The 26,931-nt window shown below is 34.1% G+C and overlaps 1 protein-coding gene across 2 annotated transcripts in view; it reads right to left on the reverse strand.

The window, feature by feature from the left end:
• Nucleotides 1–26,931, reverse strand: part of lobo (lost boys) — a 375,899-nt gene that overhangs the window by 12,536 nt on the left and 336,432 nt on the right. For both annotated transcript variants that reach the window (XM_070113050.1, XM_070113049.1), the window contains exon 7: nucleotides 7,563–7,784. In XM_070113050.1, coding sequence (XP_069969151.1) covers nucleotides 7,563–7,784 — 222 coding nt within the window. The remainder of the gene's footprint in view (nucleotides 1–7,562; nucleotides 7,785–26,931) is intronic.

Raw genomic sequence — 26,931 nt, forward strand, 5'->3', positions numbered from 1 at the left:
GAAAAATACTACATTACTGGGCAAGTAGTTTATGAAAAAATTATAGGAGAGAGAAATAAGTTGCAACCTAGATATAAAATAAAACTAAATTGTCCTGTGCAAATTTGGGTCATATACAATAGCTTGATATATGTATTAAACCTATTAGAAGACGGGAGCAGCCCCCTTTTTAAAAATTTTCAAACCTCAAGTGTTTCTTGTTTTTATTATTTGTTGTACCAAATTAAAGTTTTGTATCGTAATTTGCGGCTAAATTATGGGAGTGCGTGGCAGTGATCCGATTTCGCCCATTTACGAAGTCGCCCTCACTTGTTTGCACCTTTTTGAACACGTGTACCAAGTTTCATTAGGAACAACTGTAAGGTGAACAAAACTATTATACTCTTTGCAACATGTTACCAACCAAATAGGGCTATTGTAAGGACTAGAGGATGTTCCGATTATACCTTGGGTTAGCATTTGATCTATTTGTTTTTCTATTTCTGATTTATGTATTTCAGGGTATCGGTAAATTATTATTCGTCGTTATAAATTAAGCTTTTAAATCTCTAAGTAAGTCTAGTTTTGTCTATAGCGTTAAGATGATTAGTGTCAACGAATTCTGTTAGGCATTTATTTTTTTTGACATTATTGAAGATTTCCACTTCATTTTCGTTATAGCTTTTTCTGTTACATATTTTTCTTCTTATGTTAGAAAAAATTAATTTTTGCTTTATTTGTTTTTATAGTTATGTTTGGGTAATCTATTATCGCATTTATCTTCGTTAAGATATTGTTACCAAAAAGTCCATCAAAGTTTTTGATGAAATTACATTCAAGAAATTCGCATATGACATCTTTTTCATTAAGTTCTTTAAATATTGGAAATCTACAAAGTTTCTTAACTTGTGTTTCTCTTCCCAATACTGTGGCTCGTACATTTACTTCTTTTTGCCATTTCGGGTTACAAATACTTTCATTGATTAGACTGAACTCTGCTCCAGTGTCACTGATGAAATATAACTTTCCTATATGTGTGTCTATTATTATATAGAGTAATTGTTTTGTGGGTTCCAACGAAAATTTATATTTGCATTGCCAATATCCATAGGTTCTGGTTTATTGCGATTTGATATTGCGAAACGATTGTAATTTCCTGATTGGCTATAATTTCGTGTTTGATTCCCGTCTCTTTGTTAGTTAAGGTTTCTCTATGAATTAAAATTTCTCGGTTGATTAGAATTTGTGTTGTGTTGTCTAGTATGACATTCTAGTTTGGTTTGATCTGTTGCCATTGTTGTTATAGTTATTACCCGCATTCGTTTGGACGTAGCCGCAGTTACGCTTATTTTGTGGCGTATAATTGTTATTGTAGTTATTTTCGTTTCTCGGGACATAGCCATCATCATATCCATAGTGTAGCATATTATTGTTATATCTATTATAACTTCTGTTATAATTGGGAATATTATTCATATATTGGTTGGGTCTGGAAGATGTATAATACTATAGCTATTAGTAGTTAGGATCTTTCCTTTATTGTCCAAATGCTGTGAAGGATTGATGTCTAGTTTCTAAAATTATTTTATATGCTTTATCTAAAGTATCGGGTTTTCTTGCTATGATTATTGTTTTTGTAGGTTTGGGAAGGTGTTCTTTAAATGTATGTAGCGCTATCCTATTAACTTCTGTAGTTTAAAATTTAGATCATTATGTGCTAACATCCTATTGTGTAATTTATTCATAATTTTATTTATTCTGAATATTAATAATTTTCTATCGTTGAGTCGAGACTGATGGTTTTCAACTCATCCATAAGTTCCACTGAACTTCTCTTTTCCCCGCAGTTGTTAAGAAGTATTTGCAGAGAACGTATATCATATGATCATATGATCACTCTCTGGTATTTGTTTCAATGTTTCCCAATCACTAACTTGTCAATGTCTGTGAATTGTTTCCCTTGTTTTTCTTACGCATCTTCCTTTCAGATAATTAAATAAAATTTTTGAATTATTTTCATCAAAAGTTGTTATTGTGGGTAAAATGTCTTCAATTTATAATTCCATTAATGCAATTTAAAATGAGTTGAAAATATGATATGGTAGATGCTTCCATTTTGAGAATTTTGTTTCAATTTAAAATAAAAAATATTCCTATTTATTCTGGTTTAACTTTGGTTTGTGTAGGAAATTTTTACTGAGTATTTTAATTGATCGTGTTCAGTTTGAGGGATTGTCTACTGTACTTATTATTAATTGTTTTCTATTTTCCAACACTCGTGTGTATCCAACGCATTTTTTTTGTTTTGGTTTGCTTTAAATTAATGTGCGATAGTTTCCATATATTATATTAATATTTACTCTAAAACTGCTATTGATACAAATATATATATTTTTAATTTTTTTTCTTACTCTTATTTGGTTTTGTTGCTGTTGCTGCTGATGTTATTGTTTGCACTGTTGATGTTTTTGTCGTTATTATTGTTTTTGTTGCTGCTGCTGCTATTGTTTCCGCTGTACTTGTATTTATGTTAAGTTTTCGTTGCGTCTCTTTATAATTATTTTTTTTAATTCAGCTTTTTAAATCGCTGCAAAATCACTTTATTTTTGGCTGTTGTAGTTTTTTTTTATGTCTTTTGTTAATTGTCTCTTTTTCGACTTTATGTTTTATTTTTCAACTTTTTTGCTTCACTTTGCTGTCAATTATTTAATTGATTTGATTATATATTTATCCTATGGTAATCACGTGGTCCACATACTCTTGGTAAGTAAGTTGGTGCAAGTTGTACAACCGAGTATATACATAGTTTTGTTGTCAATTATTTAGCTATCGTATGTTTTTCCTCGTCGCCAGTTTTGTTACCAGTTAGGATGATACTCTTGTATCGATCCTGGATGACTGCTTTTTATTTTTCGTTTGGTATTTCTTATGCAGATTACATGCATCCTAGAACTGATAAAACTGAACATGTGCACGCAGGCACTTGTACATATGTTTAGTTGGTGTTGGGAGTGTATGCCAATATGTGACTATATATGTACATATGTATTCTATTTTAATAAAGTATCGCCTTATTATATTGTAATAAATGTTATTTTTAGAGTGCGGTTCTGTGCGCCTTTTATCGCGCATACGTGATCCACACTCTCAGGATTTTTACCTAGCAGAACAGCTAAGATCTCAGTTATTTGTCAATATTGAAATTTTTACATTTGAATCTGTATAAATTGTTTTTTGCTTCATTTTTACTTTGCTTCATTTACTGAATGTTTAATCTAATACATTTCTCTTGTGTTTTAAAACATGAGCTCATCAAGAAAAATGTGAAGATATAGTACTGATTTATTTTGTTACCGTAATAAAGTACAATATATGTACATATGTAGTATCTAACAAAGCAAGTAATGAAAAGCTAGAGGCCCAGTTATGCATACATATGCTGACGCTTTCCACATCTCCCCGAGCATGCGTTTGCCTACAAGCGTCTTTTCGCGACGATGGCAAAAGCTAGAAATTATAAATTCAACAACTTTCTGATATTCCCTCTAGAAGGGAAAAGTGACAACTTAAAAGGGAATATTTTCAATAAAAGGGAATATTTTTCAAATGGCATATCAATATTCCCAGTTTGCATACATATTATATCAGAGAATGTTAATGAATAGAGAAGGAGAAAAGGTTAAATGAAATCTTTTTGAGTACTAATTTGTAATTCCAGATGAGGGAACATCGAAAAATATAACAATGTCCGCGCGATTTTAGCTGTACTAAAATGTTAATTAAGATGAGGGAACATCGAAAACGCGCAAGTTCGAAAATCAAATTTCACCATCCTATCAGGCGACGCAATGAATTACACCACTCTATAAGCAAAATGTATATACATACATATGCACATATGTTCTTTGGTATGTGCATAAACAAAAAATTAAATAATAAAAAGGAAAATAATTGATTTCTGACAAGAAAATATAAATAATGAGGGAAATAATATGAAAACATAATTAAAATATCATTTAATAAAAAAGGGTTATAAAAATAAAAAAAGAGTATAAAAAAATATCTGATAGGATTTGAACTTAGGCAAAATATTTCACGTTGCAATAAGGAAGATTTCTATACAAACAGCACCACAGGCGATATTAAAGCCATTTTGTCCAATCTGTGAACTCAAACAACTATTATTGTTTACTTGCTTCAAATGTTCATATGTCCATATGTGAATATTCTTGAAATTGCCTTCCTTCATTCGCATGTCCAAATATATTAGCATATATGTACACATATGTATATACATATGTATGTCCCTCAATATGTGTTTCGCAAAAAATCAAACATTCGCGCAAGTGACAAAAAACGTAGACGCACCATCATCGGCCAATAATATTCAAGCGAACTCGCGGCTTATTTTCTAAGTATTTCATATACAACGACAACAATTCATTTATAAGGAACGTGCGTCTGCTTCCAAGCAAAGTGCGTTCGTTCATAACTCTGCGTCGCGCAATTTTATCTGTGCGCCTGGTAAACCACATTCTACCATTCCCATCACATTTGTATTTTGCCCACAAGGTGCCTCCTCACAGCATTTGCTAAAAATCGGAAATTAAAGAATTTGTCTGATGTTGCCTTCAGGAGAATTGGCGAGTTAAAATAATATTTTAATTTTTTTCATATTATGCACTATATATGGCATTAAATTATAAAATTTATATAAAATTGACATTTATATGAAATCAATAACTACTTCTATATATTCTAAGCACACTCCATATAGTACTTTTATATGTTTACTTATTATCATTATTTCATAGTTTGTCGATTTAGCCCATTTATTTTATCTAAATACGACGCTATGAAAATGCAGCCCAATCGGTAATCGCAATATTTCAAAAGAGCATAAGTCAACTTTCAATAGCAAACCACTGCAAAAGGACAAACGAGACAACATAGCCGACCGACATTGTCGATTCAAACAAATTTTGTCAACTCCGCCAGATGCGCAAAATTCGCCGTCAATATGTATGCGAGCTCATATGTATATATGTATGTTTATAGACAAAGTCGTCATTTGATTTTTTTCAACAACACAATGTCCCCGCGAACTCGCCGTTATTTCGTTGACTTGCCACCATGCACAGAGGCGTGTCAAGTGAAGGCTCATAATATATTAATATGTTGCTTAATTTGAATTGAAAAATACTGATGCATTAATGACTCATTGACGTAATATAATTAATAGATACGTAAAAATATAAATACAAATAAATTCATACCTATAATCGTTTTTAAAATATATATCTGATATAATTATGTGGCAGTGCGCCTCTGACCCCTTCTTACTTGTGATCGTTCAACTTGCTTCTCACAAAAAGCAAAAAGTGTTGACAAAAGTCATTGCTTGTGCGGGGCAAGAAGAAGCAAGCATCAGCGTACGTGCATTTAAGAATGTATGTGTGAGTATCACATTTGTGTAAATACGCATAATAAGGTAATATTTAATAAACCTAAACATATGAATATTTTCCTGATATTTTTTAATTATATCTGGAAATAAAGTATGCTATTAAAGAAATTAAATTATGATATGCTTAGACTCCAATTAATAAAAAAAAAAAAATTAAAAAAATTTAATTAAATTAATTTTAATTTACATGAGTTGTAGGACTCGAACTTATATGCTCGTATTCGGAATGAACTTAACTCCTTCGCGCTTACGACCTAAGCCACCACAAAAGTGGAAATGAGGCCGCTTAGCCACCGTTTTACTGTTATCCTTTGCTCAATAAGCAATTGCTCACGCTACGCACATACATAAGTTGGAAAAATTGCCCATTAAATGTTTATTTTATTATGAATTCTGGGGTTTTTACCGGTAATACAGATTTTTAATCCAGAAGGCTTTTCATAATTATAAATTTGTCATATCATGGAAATTGAAAACATAACTATATCTAAATTTGAATATTCGTTGTGTCTATTTATAGCATTTCGAACATTGCGTGGTGTATTTTTCTTTTTCGAAGTTATATTTTTCGATGTTCCCTCATCTGGAATTACAAATTAGTACTCAAAAAGATTTCATTTAACATTTGCTCCTTATCTATTCATTTACGTTCTGTGACCATACAAAATTAAATTTGCCCCTTCTCGTTCTTCTAAGTTGTCTGGTTATACTACCTAAACTCACATACAGTGTAAAAATAAATTAAATTAAATGATAACACTTTTGAAATATTACTCTTATTTGAAAACGAATTTTTTAACAGTTCATGACGGTTTAACATAATATAAAAAGAATTTTTTGTCTTACTTGTCTTATATCTATTTGATTTTTATTATGAATATGTGTGTACCCAATTTATTGGGTCGCACACGCCATTGTTTTATTTATTTCAAAAGAAAACCACGCGTGAATTTTGTTCAAAAGAATTTATTGTAAAAATTAAACTCAGTAATTTTATACATTAAGGTATTTTATTAGATGTTTTGAGAACTATGTACGTTAACAACCATGCATAAGAGATTATTATTCTAAAATCGATTTCGATAGTCAGCGATTTGTGAGACAAAATTTGGCTTAGATTTATAGAAATTTGTTAGTCAGATTTCAAAATATCTAAATGAAATTTAAGAAAAAGATGTTCTCTAAGTTCCATTTTGTTAACTCATACATATATCGACCGATACATATGGTGTAAAGTCAACATGAATTTTGAAAATGATTATATTAAAAATATGAGGTTCGTAGTCCATTGATAGCATTGATCCGATTTCACATTTTTTTGGCACCAAGACACATTATTGCCAGGAAAAGACGTTCTCTAAATTTTATTGTACAATTTAGAGAATGATACTTTCGGTATAAAATCAGTTATATTCACTGGAGTCCACATATTCGGTATTAGAGCGCGTGTTTGATTTGTGTACTGTAATGTGAAAATATCAGAGGTAATTTAAAATTATTTATGTGGGAAGTAGGCGTGGTTGCATTCCGATTTCACACTTTTTCATACATACGTGGGTAGTTTCTCGCCCATTGTGCAATTTTTTGCCTTTTCCAATGAAGTTCTTCAGTTTTCAACATAACCGTTATATAGGCGTGGTTACTATTGAATATCCCCCATTTTTGCATCCACTGAGGGGATGAGAGAGAGAGAGAGGTTTGTGAAATTTGTACATTAAACCTTAAGAGGCAGAGCTGCGCCCACCTTTTAAAAATTATCAGCCGACATGTGCCCCTCACTACTTTATACTTCAATTTGGAGCCTTGTTATAGCACCTTGTAGGTTTTCGTTTAACAGCATTTTGCGGGCGTAGCAGTAGTCCGCTTCCGCCACCTACTTCCCTTGGATGCCAAGGGACACGTGAACCATTTTAGTTACGTTATGGCTCGGAAATTAACTTGTCTTGTCATACTGATCATTTATATATACGAACAACCGTTAGGTGAACAAAACGATCATTTTCTGTAGCAACATGTTGCGGAAGTATAACAAGAAACAATAAATTCTAAATGCTAATATTACACCTACTACCTACTAAAAAATTTAAATATGTTGTCATTCCGGAACAATACTTACCTTCCTCATCCGTAATTCTTTGGCCGCTGCGTTACGCAAAGGATCAAATATACTGAATTTCAGAATAGGACGCTTTACTTCTTGTTTGCGAATATCAAATATTCTATTGATTTCTTCAATAAGTTTATCAAATTGCTTCCTGACTTTGTGTTCATGCTTTAGTTCTTCTAATAAAAGCTTGTATAGTTCCAAAGGCGTGGGATCAGGATCGGAAAGGTTTGCCTAAAATTTAAAACATGTGTATTTGTAGATAACAAATTGTTTGAAATTGGAAGGAAATTAACAACATCATAAATTTTTGACAGCAACTCACTATGTACTTCGCCACAAAAACCGCGGCCCGGCCAATAACAACTTAAACCCGCTGGAGGAGCGGAAGGTCGAGCACGATCTAGGTGAGATCCTAGAGGCCACCCTAAACTCTATAATGCAGAAACGGAGATGCAACCCTACCCCGAGAAGAAGCCTGACCTTAGCAGTTCTTCCGATAAACCGTTATAAAAGCAAGATCGCCTCTGCCGAGCTCCTTCTAAATTTAGTGAGGATCGGCTGCGATGCGGCTTTAAGTATAAGTGCTTTAGTTCAAGAACCATGGATAGGCTCGGTAAACATGGTATCGGGACTTAAGTCACCGTCATACTACACATACTTACATTCCCACAAACAAGTTAATAACTGTTATACTGGTAAGGAAACGTATGCATTCATATATAATATTAACCCAAATTTATTAACAGATGCCCTGACAGTAGTGGCTGTAAAGCATGGCAAGAATGAGACACTACTTCTTGCATCCTGTTACATACCTTACGATGACTAAGCGCCACCAGTGGAACTCCGAAATTCGGTAGATCCGACTGAAAAATCGAAAAGACCCCTGGTGATAGGCGCTGAGGCCAATGCAAACATGTCCTTAGAAGCAGGGAGACAGTAGAAATAGTGGCTGCCGGAGTGCGGCTGCATATATACTGGGTTCCAAGCCACAAGGGCGTTCCGGGAAACGAAATAGTTGATGAGCTAGCCAAAAGTGCCATCCGCTTGACTACCGAACCAGTTCAAAAAATACGCAAATCGTTAAAAATTATACACAACGAAATGTTCGAAAGCGCTGGCATACGGATCAGGGTGAATGCCTTAGGAGCTTGCAGTATCGCCAAGATCATGAGCTGAAAGAAAACTCGCAAGCTTTCTACTCACATGGTCTCGAAAAGACTGCAGGACGGATGTTGGCCTATTCACAGGTCACAACTTACTGGCATCACTTGCGAGTCGTATGGGCATTATTAACGATGACACATGTAGAAATTGCAGAGAAGTCTCTATAAAAATTCGCAAAAAGCGTTAACGTCCTGCGCGACGTTAACTTCAGCTCGTATTAAAAAACTTCCATCTGGGAAAGGACCTTTAGGTCTATGTATGACGTGACAGTCAGCCAGCTTAACCCGACCTTATTATATAATCAGAACTTATATTAAATATTTCCTTAAAATTATCAATTTATCTCTTATTCTGCCTAACATATGCAATATAGATGCAACTGTAGATTTAGAGATCACCGTATTTGGTATTTGGTGCAGTGTTACCACTAGAGAAAATCTCTGGGTACCAAAATGCCTACCAAATCTGTTGCAAAACTACAAAATTTTCTCCTCCTCTCCGCTACTGTTTAACTTCTGTATTTCGACTCCCTCAATCACCAGAAGGAATTTCAATCATCTCATATGCAGATGATGGCACGATTGACGTCAGACAATGTAATCGATGACATGTGTTCGAAATTAAACAGCTATCTTACCGATCTTTCTCGCATCTTCTCCGCAAGGGGCCTGACACCCTCTCCTTCCAAATCCATAGCGACCACATTCTCGAACTGGACGAAGGAGTACATACTTTATCTTAAATTTTTGGCTGTGAATTTTTGTATTTTTATGTTACGAAAATCTTCCATATTAATAATTTGTATTTATATTTATATAGTGATTTAATGAATATTTAGTGATTTGATTTTGAATTGCAAGCTAAGTATAAGTGCTCTTAAGTTTTGTGCATTATCTTAAAGCTTAAATATTCGAATTTTGGGGCCGAGTCAGCTTTTGTTTCCCTTTCTTTTATTTTACGCTTTGTTTTATTTTAGTTTCTCTATTTATTTATCTCATCTACTTCTCTATTCACAGCTGTGTTGCGTGTAGTTTTTTATTTGTTCCAGTGCATCTAAAACTTTTCGTTATATTGTTTTTTCAAACAGTCTTAGTTTTGAAAAAACATTCTTATTATTTTTGTGTTTGTTTTTAATTGTAATTATTAATATTAATATAATATTTTATTTACCTCATAATTTATTATATTTCTATTAGTTTTTGTTTTACTTACTTTTTTTTGATCTTCTTTTAATCTTTGTTGTTTAGCATGTCTGTGTAAGTTTCCCAACTGTAACATTAAAGGCGAGTCAGATCGCTACGATTCAACCTGACTTTGTGATGGGTTTGCCAATATTAACACTAGGTTTACGGGAATTTGACGAAATTCAAACTTTGCAATGAAATATCTCGAAACCCGCTCAATCGATAGAAAGCACTAAGAGCCCCAACTCATTATCTCAATAGCGCCTCTATAAGTAACTACTCACCGAGAAGACGAATGTAAGAAATGACAGTCCACACCAAACGAGCGATTTGGGCACGTTATTTTTTACTTTCACTGATTACCCTTTTCTAGCAATTTTGAGTAGAAACACGATATATTAGGTAAAGTAAAAAGTTCGTTCGGTTTTTATCTAAGAGATGGCGTTATTGTCCATAGTACTAGTGTTACGTGTCGCATCATGTCATACTATACGGCGCTGAAAACGTGTTTATTCACGCTAAAAGTTTGTCTTTGACAGATTTCGATTGATTGACTCAGTACTCAGATGCACCACGTGTTGGAAGGCCTGTCGTCGAAAATTGCGATAAAATCATGGAAATAGTGGAAACAGACCGTCACGTGAGCACTTATTTAATTGCTGAGGAACTAAAGATAAGCCAGAAAACCGTTTGGAACCATTTGCATAATCTTGGATTCAAAAAGAAGCTCGATGTTTGGGTGCCACACGAACTAACGCAAAAAAACATGATGAACTGAATTTCCATCTGCGAATCGCTGCAGAATCGCAACAAAATCGACCCGTTTCTGAAGCGGATTGTGACTGGCGATGAAAAATGGGTCACTTACGGTAACATCGAGCGCAAACGGTCGTGGTCAAAGCTCGGGGAAGCGGCTCAGACGGTGGCCAAGACCGGATTGACGACCAAGAAGGTTTTGCTGTGTGTTTGGCAAGGAATCATCTACTACGAGCTGCTCCCATATGGCCAAACGCTCAATTCGGCCCTCTACTGCCAACAACTGGACCGCTTGAAGGCAGCACTCATTCAGAAGAGGCCATCTTTGATCAACAGAGGCCGAATTGTGTTCCATCAGGACAACGCCAATCGGATGGGAGGTCCTAATGCACCCACCTTATAGTCCGGACTTGGCACCAAGTGATTACCATCTTTTCCTGTCCATGGCGAACGCGCTTAATGGTGAGAAGTTAGCCTCAAGAGAGGCCTGTGAAAATTGGCTCTTCGAGTTTTTTGCCAATAGGGACGCAGCCTTCTACGAGAGGGGTATAATGAAGTTGGCAACAAGTTTATGAACAAAACGGCACATATTTGACTTAAATCGGACAAATGCACTTTTTACTTTACTAATATAATAAGAAATTGACCAAAATAATCAACATCAATGAGGAGTGTTCTAAGGTGTCCTCTGAAGAAGATCAATATGAATTAGGTGAAAGTGATGAATTCAGTGAAGATTCTGAACCCACTTAAACTGCAGAAATGGAGCGATTCTCCGGTACTGAAGACGAAAACTTCTTCAATATTCGTCGTAACAAGAAAAGAGCACGTCTAGTCCTGACACCGAGGATGAGAGGACGAGTATTCCAAGTACATCCCGAGATGTAAAGGAAGAAATTGAAATTGCAGTTGACGGGACACGGCAGGAACACAGGGAAATCTATGGGTAGGCCGTCCGTTCATACTATATTCAAGGCTATCGTAGGACCTACTGGTTACGGAAAATGAAATATTATGTTGGGTTGTGTAACTGTGAATTTATAATTGATAATATGGTCAAAAAAATGGAGTCCTTTTTTTCCGAGACACAATGACCAGAGATAGATTTATACAAATTCTGAGATTTATACGCTTTGATAAACGAACCGAACGATCCGAAAGGTTAAAAAGCGATATATTTGCACTCATTCTGAACTATGGAACAGATTTATGAGTAAAAGCCAGGCTTGTTATAAACCATATTAAAAAAACACAGTGGATGAACAACTGTTTTCAACTAAAGCCCGAGTAGTGTCATCAGATGACTCCACCACTCCTAAGCCAAAAATAAGTATATTTCAACATGTATCATATCAACTTGTATAGGCACTATATATTGTAATATGCTATTGCAATAGCATAATAAAATTAGATGCCACCGTTGGATATATACATACATACAAGTATATGTATATAAACATATATTTCATACTAATATCATATTACACAAAATAAATCCGAGAAATCCTCAATATATAGCCAGCTTTGAAAATTAAAAACCCTTATCTCATCACATAAAATTTTAAAGTTTACTGAATATGACAAGAAATATAGAATTACCACGGATGCAAGCGATTACGCTATTGGAGCTGTTCTTTCACAGCAAGGCCAACCAATATGCTTTATCTCAAGAACATTAAACAATCATGAGCATAAATATGCGATGAGAGACAAAGAATTCCTTGCAATCATGTATGCAGTAACTTATTTTAGACCATACATATACGGAGCAAAATTTAAGATAGTAACTGATCACTGCTCGATTAAGTATCTAAATAACAGGTACAATATAAAGGGAAAGAATTTGCACCACGCCATCAAAAGTGTAAAGGGTAAAGATAACGTAGTAGCGGACTTCCTAAGTCGAATTCAAAATTCGCCTAAAATAAGAGAAGGGAACGACGATGAATCAAATTTAGAAATGTCGGATACAGTACATTCTGCAGAAGAAGAACTGCTAAAACACTTTGTAATCAAGGAAGAAACTGTAAATAAATACAAAATTCAAATTATATTGACACATAGCCCAAAAACTCAGATGCAAAGACTCCATGGCAGAAAAATAATTGAAATAAACCCAATCGATGAAGAAGAAGATAACAAGGAAACATTAAAAAAATGTATAAAAGGAAGCGGAATAGTTGGAATGTTTTCAGAAGTGTCTGAAGCAGGTTATCATAAAATACAGAAGTTACTCATTGAAATGTTTGCTCAAGATAAAAGTTTAAAATTTGTAAAATGCACAAAAAGAGCCTTAGAAATAGAAGAAGAAGTGGAATTGAATACATAGTGAAACCTATAATACATTAAAAGATAAAATTTACTATCCGAAATTCAAGGAAGAAATACAATTGATAATAAATAACTGTGAATAGTGCCAAAGAGTTAAGTATGATAGGAAACCGATAAGACCAAAGTTTAAACTAACAGAAACACCAACAGATCAAAACGAAATAATACATGTAGACATTTGCAAAGGAGGTTATTATAATTGAACATTTCACTAAATTTGGAAAACCAAAACAAACCATAATGGATAATGAATTCAGGGCCGAACAGTTGATACAGTTCTTAAATGCAGAAGGAGTAGAGGTACACCTAACAAAACTAAATTCCCATATAGGCAATGCATACATTGAGTGGCTGCACTTAACCCTATTAGAAAAACGAACAGGAATTGATGGTTCAAGCCTCTCAACAGAACTGAGGATACATATCGTTACATGTAACTCTAATGACCGATATCACTCAACCATTAAATGGACACCCAATAACGGTGTTTAAATGAGATAAGCCACCCCTACATATAAACACCACTCTACTTGTGTAAAACTGGCACACCCTAATGAAACACACCACACCGGACTCAACATTTGAGAATACTACACATGATGACACCACCACACTCAACCTCTGAGTACAACATGCACGAAGCCACCTAACAAAAAGGACGGGATCATTCGCTATATATCATTCGCTTATCGTCTACGGGCCTGAGCGCCACATCAACATTTGCTTATACACATTCGATTAAATAGTGATCCTACGCGCTAACTAGAATTCTCAGCGGCACAGCGCGTCGATAACTCAAACCTTCATTGTTCGGACTTCATTTTCGCGCAATCAGCTGGTTTGCTTTCAGTCCAGCACAACTATTTTTATTAAATTTTAATTGTTTAATAATTAATAATTTGTTAAATAAATAAATTTGAACGGAGTTCAATTATAAAACTAATGATTCGAGTGCTTCTTTTATAATCCTATTTAAAGGTAATGAAAATAAATTTCGTGCTCCCAATAAATTGGGTATATTTTTATTCATGGCCCCTCGAGCCTTACTGAAAGACACCTCCGGACTTTTATAACAAAAATAAAAATTACTAAGAATTATAAAAAACAAGTAAGGAAGGGCTAAGTTCGGATGTAACCGAACATTTTATATTCTCGCAAAGTCAAATGGTATAGAAGTTTGAGATTTCTTTGTGGATTGGCTGATATTTTCGGTAGATGGTCAACTATAGGCACTGGGGTCCACATATTTAGTACTTAGGGGCTTGAACAGTTTTGGTTCGACATAGACAATTTTTGGTCACAAGGTGGCATACTTTAAACGTATTATTCACGCAAAGTTTTACCCCGATATAATCATTGTTGCTTGATATGCATAGTGGAAAGTGAAAGAATCAGATGGAATTGAAAATGGTGTTATATGGGAAATAGGCGTGGTTGTAGTTCGATTTCGCCCATTTTCGCACTATAACATAGAAATATAAAAATAACATTATGTACCGAATTTTGTTGAAATTGGTTAAGCAGATCTCAAGATATGGGTTTTCACCTAAAAGTGGGCTGTGCCACGCCCACTGTCTAATTTTGAACGCGGTTTCTATAAAGTCATCTCATACCATCCCAGAGATAAGACTTTATGTCTCTGCCGTGTTTAGTGTTTGATATATCGCGCTTTTAGTAGTTTTTAACAGTACCGTTATATGGGGAGTGGGCGGAGTTACCACCCGATTTCAACTATTTTTACACCGTCAAAAGAAGTGCTAAAAATATTTACTCCCAGTGAATTTTGTTATTATAGCGTTAGCGGTTTAGGAGATATGCACATTAAACCTATTAGAGGCGGGACCACGCCCACTTTTAAAAAAAATTCTTTACTGCAGATACCCCTCCTTAATGTGATCCTGTGTACTAAATAACAGTCTTGTATCTTATTGCGGAGCTTAGTTATGGCACTTTATTTGTTTTTGATTAGTGGCATTTTGTGGGCGTGGCAGTGGTCCGATTACGCCCATCTGCAATACCAACCGTCTCACGGTACCAAGAAACATGTCTACCAAGTTTTATAAAGATATCTCAATTTTTACTCAAGTTACAGCTTGCACGGACGGACGGACGGACGGACGGACGGACAGACAGTCACCCGGATTTCAACTCGTCTCTTCATCCTGATCATTTATATATATATAACCCTATATCTAACTCGATTAGTTTTAGGTGATACAAACAACCGTTAGGTGAACAAAACTATTATACTCTGTAGCAACAGGTTGCGAGAGTATAAAAACAAAACAAACGGGCGCGAATTTTTGAACAGAAAGCGCGGATAAACAAACAGCACAAGGAGGTAGTCAGCTGGAGCACAGGAATAGGAACAAAACGCAAAAGGCACAAAGGCAACATACACCCTCCAAAAAATACCCTACAGAATCAAAGTGAGCGTATTCATTTCACTTTTATTTATTTGAGCACATACATATGTTTGTCCGGAAAATACAGTTTATCTTTAAATAAACTTTAAATTATATTATATATGTATCCATACATATATTGTATATAACATTTTTTGCTTATATACGCTTACCATCGTATATTTAAATATACAAAATTCAACAAAAAAAATAAATAAATAAACAAAACATACAAACATATATGCATACCTTAGTGCAAAAATATATATGCTTTCATATATATACATTCATATTACGTACATATTATATATTCGTATATACATATTCTTTATACATATAATTGCTAAGAGCTAAGTATATACACCATATATTGTATATTTATTTCATATATAGTAAAAATTAAAATTTAGAAACTGCAAACTATATGGTACATACGTGACAAGTACAAATTTGTACATTAAAATATTTACCTATAGCCAAGTGCAGACGGTAAACTACCTGCTGATTATCAATTCTTTGTTCTCGCTTTATTCGTACCGCGAAAATAATACGCATATTCACCATATACATCCATACGGCACACAATCTACCTATGCTTATACATAAGTATACCCTATATACATTGGGTCAATTCAAACTCTCAATTGCAAAATAACCTAACTGCGTACAAACAAGTCCATATTAGAGTGTACCTAAATTCTTCAACATAAGGACATAAAAAGTATTAGTAATTAAAAGTGCAGTTACATGAAAAAAAAATATATTATATATATACCTATATTTAATAATAATAATAATAATATTGCAATTAAATTCGAAACTGTATTAATAAACCTTTTACCAATATAATATAAATAACAAATACTTATTTACCGAAAAGAGTAATAAACTTTATTGCTTTATTCAAATCAGTATACACTGAGAAAATTTTAATTAGTTTTGATACTTATATAAATATAATGATAAATTTTAATAATAAACAACATACACCTTGCTATGTTTATTTCAGAAAGTGACAGGTTAATTAGATACTGCACTAGATTTTCATCTTCACCGTTTCAAGACAACTCTGAATCGTTATTAGAAATAAAAAAGCAAAATCTTAATAATTTTTGGACTCGTCTCCAAGCGGCTTATGACGACATAGTAGAAACTAAGTCATCAGATCTACCACAAAATTTTACAACCTCGGCTTACGCAATATACAAAAACTGCTTAGACCAGTACGAAGCTACAAAAGCTATGATCTCCGATCAGTTAAAGTTAATAAAAGTTATTGCACCTACTCCACATCCGAGAGTAGAGCTGCCACAAGTACAAAATCAAGAGGCAAGTTCAGGCATCCACCTCGAGGTGCCCGCATGTGACACAGAAACATTTCATGGAGGTTATGAAGAATGACCGTCCTTCTGGGACATGTTTACAGCCGTTTACATCAACCATCCGAAATTATCAAAAGCGCAAAAATTGTATCACCTCCAAATCAAAACAAAAGGTCAAGCAGGCGTAATAGTAAAACAGTTCGCACTAAATGACGATAATTTCAATTTGGCTTGGGAAGCTCTTAAATCTAGATATGAAAATGAGAGAATATTGGTCGATAAGCAAGTAACGATACTAATGAACTTGCCTAAGATTCAAAAGGAATCAAGTGAAGAATTTATAAAACTGCAATCCACTGTTTCTAATTGCTTGTCTATCGACACAAAATATTCCCACAGACAGCTGGGACCCAATACTGGTAAATATATGCACCGCCGCTTTACCAGAAAAATCTTTACTTTTGTGGGAGCAATCGCTCTCATCTCGAAAAAAGTGCCCAACGTGGCAACAAATGAATGACTTTCTATCTACCCAGTACGAAATCGCTGAAAGGGTAGATAAAAAACTAATTCAAACAAAAATTGTTCAACACGACCTAAAAAGAAGCTTTTGAAGCCCCAAGCTAGTAGCAAAAATAAATTAAACAGAAGCTTTTACAAAACGCAATCGTTCACATCCCAACAGAATAAGTATACGTCATGCGAACTATGCACAAGAGGGCATAAACTACAATCTTGCGAAAAATTCAAAAAATTAAAGAAAGAAACTATTTCGTGAGATCAAAAAAATTATGTACAAATTGCTTGTCACATGCGCATAAGTATAAAAATTGCAAGAGCAAATTCAATTGCTTATAGGTATTGTCACAAAAGACATCACACAATGCTTCACTACAGCACATTTCCCAGCTCACCCCAAAAGAGCACATATATTTGTATAAAAAGAACCACCGGTTTAGTTTCAACTACAAATCCCGAAAACCACAATACCGAAAAATGCCAAATGACATCATGTTGCTCAAAGGCACAAAACACTCAAACGCTACACAGCGAAATACAAAATAGGGCATTACTACCCACAGCAGTCATCTCCAAACACCGAGGAGAGCTGTTTAAACTTAGGGCCTTAATAGACCAAGGATCACAACGATCTTTCATAGCGTCTAGGGCACAAAATGGGCTACAACTGCCAACAAAACAAGCCAACTTTGAAATTACAGGAATGGGCGGAAGAGTAGCGCAAAACTCTAATAAAATCTGCCCCATTACCTTAATTTCTCCCCAAGCGGATAAGAGAATTAAAGCAGAAGCTATAAACTTACCGCAACTTACAAATATACTTCTGGCACAAAATACTATTTTTGGTTGGATACTAAGTGGACTAGTTATGGAACCAGTTACCACCACAACAACTCAAGTTTAAATTCCAAAGAATACCTTAATTCTCAATTAAGGAAATTTCGGGAGTTAGAAAAACGCCCCCTCATAACAACCCCAGAAGATCAGTATAGTGAAGACTTTTACAAGCCGCAACTACTCGATCAAATAATGGCCGGTACGTCGTACGAATACCACCAAAGCCACAATCTTCCAACACTCTACAAATTCGCACAAAAAACCATGTCTGAGTTTCTTCTGACAACCCCAGTGTTAAAAACACAAATATACCAAATTATCGAGATTTACTAAATATTCGAAAAGAAAATTTGTTGTACACTAATTTTTTTAAATTTGAAAAGGGCAGTACAACATAAAAAGACAGGGGATCCAATGGAATGCGACATCTGATCAGCTTTCATATCCTACTGAGTTAATATCCGCAATAACATTTTTGACCCCGCAGGATGGCTTTCGCCAATTAATCCTAATTCTTCCTCACTTAGAAAAATGGTCACAATCCTCAAACAATTTTAACGATATCCGAATCTACCGATTCTTGGCCACAATCGCCCACTTCCATACATAATATCGTCCGCAACATACTAGTAATTGTCATAGAAAGTCCAAAAATCGACACTTCGCTTACTCTAGTGCCTCATAGTTGCCTAAATTTTCATAATCAAATACAATTCAAAATTAAAGTTAAGGAATCACCATACTTGCAATGTGATACAGTGACGCACCAAAACTTACAAAAAGCAAAGGTTTTTTTTTTTTTTTTTAGTTTTGTTTATTTGATTAAAATTAATATAAGCTTAATTACTATGATAAACAATAGTACACCGATAACATTTAATACGTACAGTGTCTCTAAACGAGCTCTCGAGTACTCCGCTATCAATAATTAGTAACATTTTATTAACTAATGATATTATTTATATCTTAACTTAGTACATATATAGTATATACTTGTACAAGTATTTCTTGCAAGGAAAAAGTGAAAAAAAACGATGCATAGATGATTTTATAATATAAAATGGTTAAAAGAAGAATAAGAAATCAGACCAGATGTGTCATGGAGTGAATTAGTTTTCAATATCATTTAATAGCCACCAGCAGTTCTGTTTCGTCAAAGTGGTTTCAGTTTTGTCTCTAAACGGAATGTATGTGTCGAATCGTTTGTTTTCAGCAGTGAGTATTTTCGAAGTGACTACTTTGTTGTTAGCTCTTCTAAATATGTGATAGATTATTGGGACGTTGTCTTCGTTTTGGATGAAGCCATTTTTGTCCAAGTAGAGAAAGGATTCTGGTGGTGCAAATCCATTTGTAATAGCTAATGCAAAGTAGTCATCACTTTCGTAAAAAGGAGCTCTTATTAAAGTGTTATTGTCATCATATAGGCAGCGACTTATATGCTTTTAATTAGATTTATGATGTGACAATCAATTCTGGGAACTTTTGCGGCGATGTGCATGATCGTAGTATTCTTCTCTCGACTATTCTTAGTCTTTCCATATATGAAGGAGAGATATTAAACCAAATTGAACATCCATATGAAAGTATTGGTCTCACTAGTGATTGATACATGATAATTTTTAGCCTGTTATATAGCAGTTTTGAAGAAAACATTTTTTTATAAGTATAAAGGGCTCTATTTGTTTTTAGGATTTGTATGTTGATATGATCATTAAAATATAAAAACTTATCGAGGTGAATACCAAGATATTTGATTCTCTCCTTGAGCTGTATTTGGATATTTGCTACACTGGATTTTATGTTAGATTCCTTCCATTTTTTTAACGTTTGAGTTACACTTATTAACGGGAGGGCGAAAAAGGATACTTTCGCATTTGTTAATATTTATTTTGAGATGCCAGTTTATTGTATAATCCTCAACAGTATTGTATTTGAGTTGCAGGTCCATTAACGCTGTCGATCGTTCTGTCGGAGTGGTAAATGGCAATGTCGTCTGCGAAGGCTATAATGTTGTCCAATTTTTGTACTAAGTCGAGGATGAAAAGATTAAACAGAATTGGAGCATTTACTGTCCCTTGTTGCAGACCATTTACTACGTGAAATTCGCGACTGCTTTTTGTATTATTTATATGAACTGAAAATTTTTTGCCGGCTATCATGTTATAAATAAGTGTAATCAGATGGAGAGGAAATTTATAGCTGATGAGCTAACATATTAACCCTTCGATCCATATCAATTCTTGATCGAATGCTTTCTCAAGGTCAAAGCAGCATGCACCTGTGACATATTTCTTATTCCAGTTCCAGTTTATTTCGGAGACGAGAAGATTAATAGCATGTATAGTCGAATGCCTGTATTTGAACCCAAATTGCTTAGGGCTTATTAAGTTGTTGATTTTAATAATTTTATTTATATCTATATTAACCAAAACTTCAAAAACTTTACTAATATTTGGTAGCAGGCTAATTGGCCGAAGGTTTTTCAAGTTATTTTTGTCCTTATCTTTCTTTGGTATCACAATTAGTTTAGCTGTTTTCCAGTTAGGTGTGAAGTAGGCATTGTTTAACATATTATTGAATAAAGTGCAATATTCTAGTATTAGTTCTGAGGAGAAGTGTTTTAGAATGATATTGGGTATTTGGTCTAAGCCGGATGATATTTTACCTTTTAGTTTAGAGAACACGTCTGTAAGGTCGTATGAACTAACAAAAAAGTTTTAAGTTTGGTCGTCATTTAAATTATTGGCTATTTTGTTGGTATTGAAGTTTGTTTTGGTCGCTCGAGTGCTGTCGAATAAAGTTTTCATTTCCAGAAACTTTTTGAAGCATTCTGTTACCTGAAAGTGGACTGAATTGTTGGATATACTTTCTTTTGAAGCATGGACTGCTTCGAAATGAGTCCCGATTATTTCATTTATAAATTTTTTGTTATTGATGACGTAGTTGTTTTTAACTAAGTCCTTTTGTAGAAGCTCGCGGTCCAACCCGCGTTTTGGATTATGTCGGATGAGTTTAAGGGGATATTTATATGACTGATTGTATTATTATTATCTTTTAAAAACGATTTTTTACTAACGGAAAATTTTGAGGGATCGTTAGTCTAAAGGGTTGCAAGTCTTTGCTCGAGTTGGTTATTAAAATGTTTCTTAATATTGTCATCTATTAGTTTTTTTTACAAGTTTCAGTTTTGCTTTTTCTACTTGAAGTACAGAACTTGAACAGTTTTTTTATAATAGGCAAGTTTATAAGAGTTTGAGTAGGGCTATTGATTTTCGCTTTTGGTACATTATTTTCTATGGCTTTCAAGACAATATTATTTAAATAAAGCAAATGGTGATCAATCTCTGTGTTGCTCAAGTTTCTATCGTTAGGTACAAGGGATTTATTTTGAAGTTGCGCGTTAAGATCTTTTTTAAATTTTGTCCAATTAGGTTTTTTGTAGTCAAGTGTGGTTTTTATTGGGTTGCCTAAAAAAGCCAAATAGTTTGTGTTGTCCCTGTTAATCGCGACGATTTGAATAGCGCAGTGATCGCTATGGTAATCAATTCATCTCAAGCAGTTAACTGTGTTGTTGGCTCTGTGAATATCTATTCTGTGATCAGCAATGCAAATATCAAGAAAGGAATTAGCTCTTTCGTAGGACGGAGTAACCGAAGCATACTTATTGCATCGGAACTTTAATTCGTTGGAGGTCAGCCAGTTTTTTAGGGCTTTACCTTTAGAGTTGTTGTGTAGGTTACCCCAGTCTGTGTGTTTACTGTTGAGATCACCAGCTAATATGTAATAGTGGTTGGGATTTTGTAGGTTTAAGATTCTAAATAGGATAAGGCATTGATGTGTTGGTTGAAAACTTCCGTGTGTTTTATATTGTCACTAATTAGAATTGCGGTTCCTCCTCCTCTCGATCCTAACAATCTATCTTTTCTTATTAAATTATACCCTATAAATTTTAGTTTGTGTCTTGTGTTAAGTTTAGTTTCGTTCAACAGAACAATATCGGCCTTATTATTTGATAAGAATTTACTTAGCTCTATTCTCTTGGTTATATTAATAAGCGAGTTGACATTAAGTGAAATTATGTTTAACTGGGAATGGGTAATAGTTATAGTATGGTCTGAATTCATGCTGTATCTATTATATTGTAAATTGCATCAACTCTTGCCGTTTGTATTTCCAGCTGCTTCTGCAGAACTGTTAATAGTTTACTTAAAGATAACATTGTATTTTTTAGTTCTTCGAATATTTGATTTTGAGAGTTTTGATTATTGGTATCACAAAATACACCAGTTGACTGTTTACAGACATTTGCATAACTTAAATTAGAGTTAGTAAAATTTTGGTTAGTGTTTATTTTCGTGGCTATTCGGTTTTGTTTTTTCAATCTTATTTTTTGTTGAAGCTCTTTATACTGCTCACAGCCTTTGTAGGAAGCTGGATGCCCAAATTTCTTGCATAAAACACAATACACCTTATCATTTTCAGTTGAGTTTGCGTCTAATGAGTTACAATCTTTGCTTTTATGTGTTCCGCTACATTTGACATATCTTGGTGGTAGATTACAATTAGCTCCGCTGTGAAAGAAACTTTGACAGTTTCTGCATTGCGAAATCTCAGCTTTCCGTAGGGGTTCCCAATTAATACAGTGGTATAAAACAGTTTTAATTGCTTTTAATTCGTTAACGTTACTTTCGGCACTTGTTTGAACCATAAGCATAGGTAATTTTATATTGCGTTGTGTGGAAATTTTTGTGGTAAATTGATTAACTTTAAGAATTTTTAGGTTATCGTTTTGATATGTGCAAAGTCCATTAAAAATTTCTTCGGGGTCGGTATTGCCGTTTAGCCCTTTCAATAGGTATGTTTTGGTTTTTAAACATTTAGGCGTGTAAGAATAGAATTTTACTTTTGTGTTTTCTAAGTACCCTCGGACTTTTTTGTAGTCTTCAATGTTGGTTAAAAAAATTGCAAATTTATTTTGATTATATTCTTTGATTTTAAATTGTGTTATGTTTAGGCCGTCTTTTATTAGTTCTATTATTCGTTTTGATTCGATGTCGAATGTGTTTATTGGAAGAATGTTTTTGCTGTTTATTTTTCGTTTGACGTTTGGGATCGAATTAACTTCACTAGTGTTGTTTCTATGCGAGACGCCAGCTGGAGTTATTGCTGCCGCTGCACTTGTTGATGGGTTGTTTTTTGTTGTATTACTAGTTTCATTTTGTTCATATTCGTTGCTTAGATTATTGGAACGAACGTGTTGTTCAAATTTTTGAAGTGTTTCATTGCACTCTCTTAGATCGTCATCTAATATAGCGTAATAATTGTTTTTGGTATTTTTCGACATTGTGTGTTCAAACACGTTGTCGTTTTTTCTTTTTCTATTTAAGATTATCGTGGCGACATTGTTTGCAGAACTAAGCGCATTGCGCTCACTCATTATAAAAAGGAACACATTTACACTGATTATGGATCACGATTGGCACTTCAGGAAATTAAATGATTTTTATGATCTTTATAATGGGTATCGATTTGTTATCACTTTACACTCCGTGGTACGTGTTTACGCTCTCGCTGTCACAATCAGCCAAAAAGCAAAGGTCGCTCTTATCGCATCTATCTAAGCGGTCATCATACGGATAGCTTATAGGAAACACTTGTAAAAGTTGTAAATCTCACTTCAAAAAAGTGAGCGAAAATCACAAATCTCACTCACGCAATATCCCTCTTCAAGGGTTTCAAAGAAGCACCCATTCTGGCCATATCTGAGCCAGGCGTGGAGTCGCTAACCGTAATAAACCGATGGTAAAGAAATTTTAAACAAACAATACAGATAATAAAATTATAAAAGAAACAACCGCAATACAATAAGTATGAAAAGTTCATACAACCTCAAAACCCGCAAAATTAAGCTACATATATTTTGCCCGCACAGCAAAATGCATACCAAATATGCCTTCTGCCCATACAGGTAAATATGGATATAACTCTATCATCATGTTTGCCGCGCCCTCGGCTACTCAACCAGCAGTACGCCGAAATACATGCAATATAAGCGTATACGAGTAATACTAGGCAAAATATTCGCCTAGGGAGCCCAGGATGTTTAAATGAGATAAGCCACCCCTACATATACACACTACTCTACTTGTGAACCTAATGAAACACACCTCAACATTTGAGAACACTACACATGATGACACCACCACACTCAACCTCTGAGTACAACATGCACGAAGACACCAAACAAAAAGGACGGGATCATTCGCTATATATCATTCGCTTACCGTCTACGGGCCTGAGCGCCACATCAACATTCGCTTATACACATTCGATTAAATAGTGATCCTACGCGCTAACTAGACTTCTTAGCGGTACAGCGCGTCGATAACTCAAACCTTCATTGTTCGGACATCATTTTCGCGCAATCAGCTGGTTTGCTTCCAGTCCAGCACAACTATTTTTATTAAATTTTATTTGTTTAATAATTAATAATTTGTTAAATAAATAAATTTGAACGGAGTTCAATTATAAAACTAATGATTCGAGTGCTTCCTTTATAATCCTATTTAAAGCTAGTGAAAATAAATTTCGTGCTCCCAATAAATTGGGTATTTTTATTCAAACGGAAAAAAAAGTATAGATCCAACCATTTCTATAAATTATTGTAAAATTGGCAAAAGTAGTAGTATACAAAAATGCAACAATAATATTTTCAATTCAGATACCAAGGACCTTCTTTCAAACTAAAATTAAATTAATTACTCCATTGCCAAATAAAAATAAATTACAGATTAGTGAAAAAGAAGAATTCGTTACCAAGATTGACGGGAGCTATTTTGGTAACGAAGAAAATCAAGAATTTAAAAATTTTAAATTAAGTAAAAGCTGTATATTTTCAAATACTTGTAAATTTATGTACAATAACAAAACAACAATACAAGAGATAAGCGATGATACAATATTAATAAGAAATGCCAATAATGATACAATAAAACAGAACTGCGATGATAGAAAAATCGCACTAAAATAATTATATAATTAATGTTGTAAATTGTGGGTTTTACACAACATAAGCATATGGATGTTATGCACACAGACTTTAGCAAAGCTTTCGATAAAGTAAATCTCATGACTCTTCTACATAAACTTGATCTTCTGGGCTTTCAGCCAAGATTTCTTCAATGGGTAGCTCTTATCTTTATAATAGAACTCAACGAGTGATATTTGAGGATACTCTTTCAGATACAATTAATGTCTCTTCAGGTGTTCCGCAATGTAGTCATCTTGGCCCGATTCGGTTCTTGTTGTTTGTTAACGCTATCTCTAGATGAAGATTATACAGTTAAACTGATGAAAGCAGTCTGTTGCACACGGACTTAAACAATTTGGTTGTATGGTGTGATAGCATTTATGATTTGCCATTGAATCTCAATAAATGTAAGACAATGTGCTTTTCCCGTATATCTGTGCACCCTTCTGCTTATGTAATAACACACCATAGTCAGAAGCAAGTTTTTAAATATGGTAATTTGGGATTTAACATGGGCCTTAAGCTTAAATTCAGTCTTCATATTGATACCATGGTCTTGAAAGCAAAAGCTGTCTTCAGTTTTGTTAAACGTTGGTCTAAAAAATTTAGATATCCGTATATTACTAACACACTTTTCCAATTTTGGTTTGACCTATATTGGACCTAGCTACCAAATCCATTCTTACAAGTCAGAGTCTGTTCAAAAACAATTTTTACTTTTCACCTTAGGGCATCCGATGGGATTCTAGGGTAAGTCTACCTCCATACACTAGTCGTTTAAAACTTATAAATCTACCTACACTTTCTAGTCGTAGGGAAATGCTTGACATAATATTTTTAGTGATCATCTTGAATGGAACAGTTTGCAGTTCTTTTCTCCTGTCTGAAATTAAATTTAATATCCCGGTTCGCTTTTCGAGGCAGTTTAGATCTTTACTGTTAAAATCCTGTAGATTAAATTTTGAACCAAACGAACCATTCCGTAGTATATGTCATGCTTTTATTTCTTATTACATACGCGACAACCGGCCGGGTGGTCATCAACTACGTTGCAACCATATGGACGGAACAAACTTCAGACATGGCTCAAACCACCACCCAACGGCTAAAACGGTTTTCTGAGCCTTTTCCTAACGTTCCGAAATAGAAGTCCTAAATACGTTGTTATATCATCCGTTGACTGTGAACCTTTAAGCATGGTTTCCTCGAGGAAAAACCGGCCTACTTTCAATAAATTTTTTTTATAGAAAAAATTAAATATTTTATTAAATTTTTTTAATATTCCAAAGGCACAAAGGTGACAAAAGGTGCCTCCATATTGATAGCAGAATTTATTTCAATAAACAATCCGTGTTTTAATTAAGACCATAAACTAGGTATTAGACGAAGGAAAAACAAAAAAAATTTAAGTGGTATTTTTGCAGACGGTTTCAAATTTATTGGCCTTTTTTTTATAAATAGTTGTTGTTGAAACCAATGTTACCCTTAAACAAGTATAACTGCTTTACAATTAATTCTAGGTTAAATAGTAAACAAAGTAATTATCCAAATAACAGAATTAGGCGAAGGAAGGCTAGATTAATCAACTGACGAAAAACTCATGTGTACTAAAATTTTACACGGTGCGAAGTGAATACAAAATACCATGAAAAACTCAATTAATGTCCCAAGCTTAATCGGTAGTAAAGAGGAAATTGTTAAAAACTTATCAGAGCAAGAAGTTGTAGGAGTATAAAGAACAACAAAGACCAAAACATACCGGAGTCTGTCTCTTTATCTTCTACCATATATTCGATATTTTCGGTAAAAAGTCAGTCTTGCATTGAA

This window comes from Bactrocera oleae, chromosome 2 (assembly GCF_042242935.1).
Source record: "Bactrocera oleae isolate idBacOlea1 chromosome 2, idBacOlea1, whole genome shotgun sequence".
Lineage (NCBI taxonomy): Eukaryota > Metazoa > Arthropoda > Insecta > Diptera > Tephritidae > Bactrocera > Bactrocera oleae.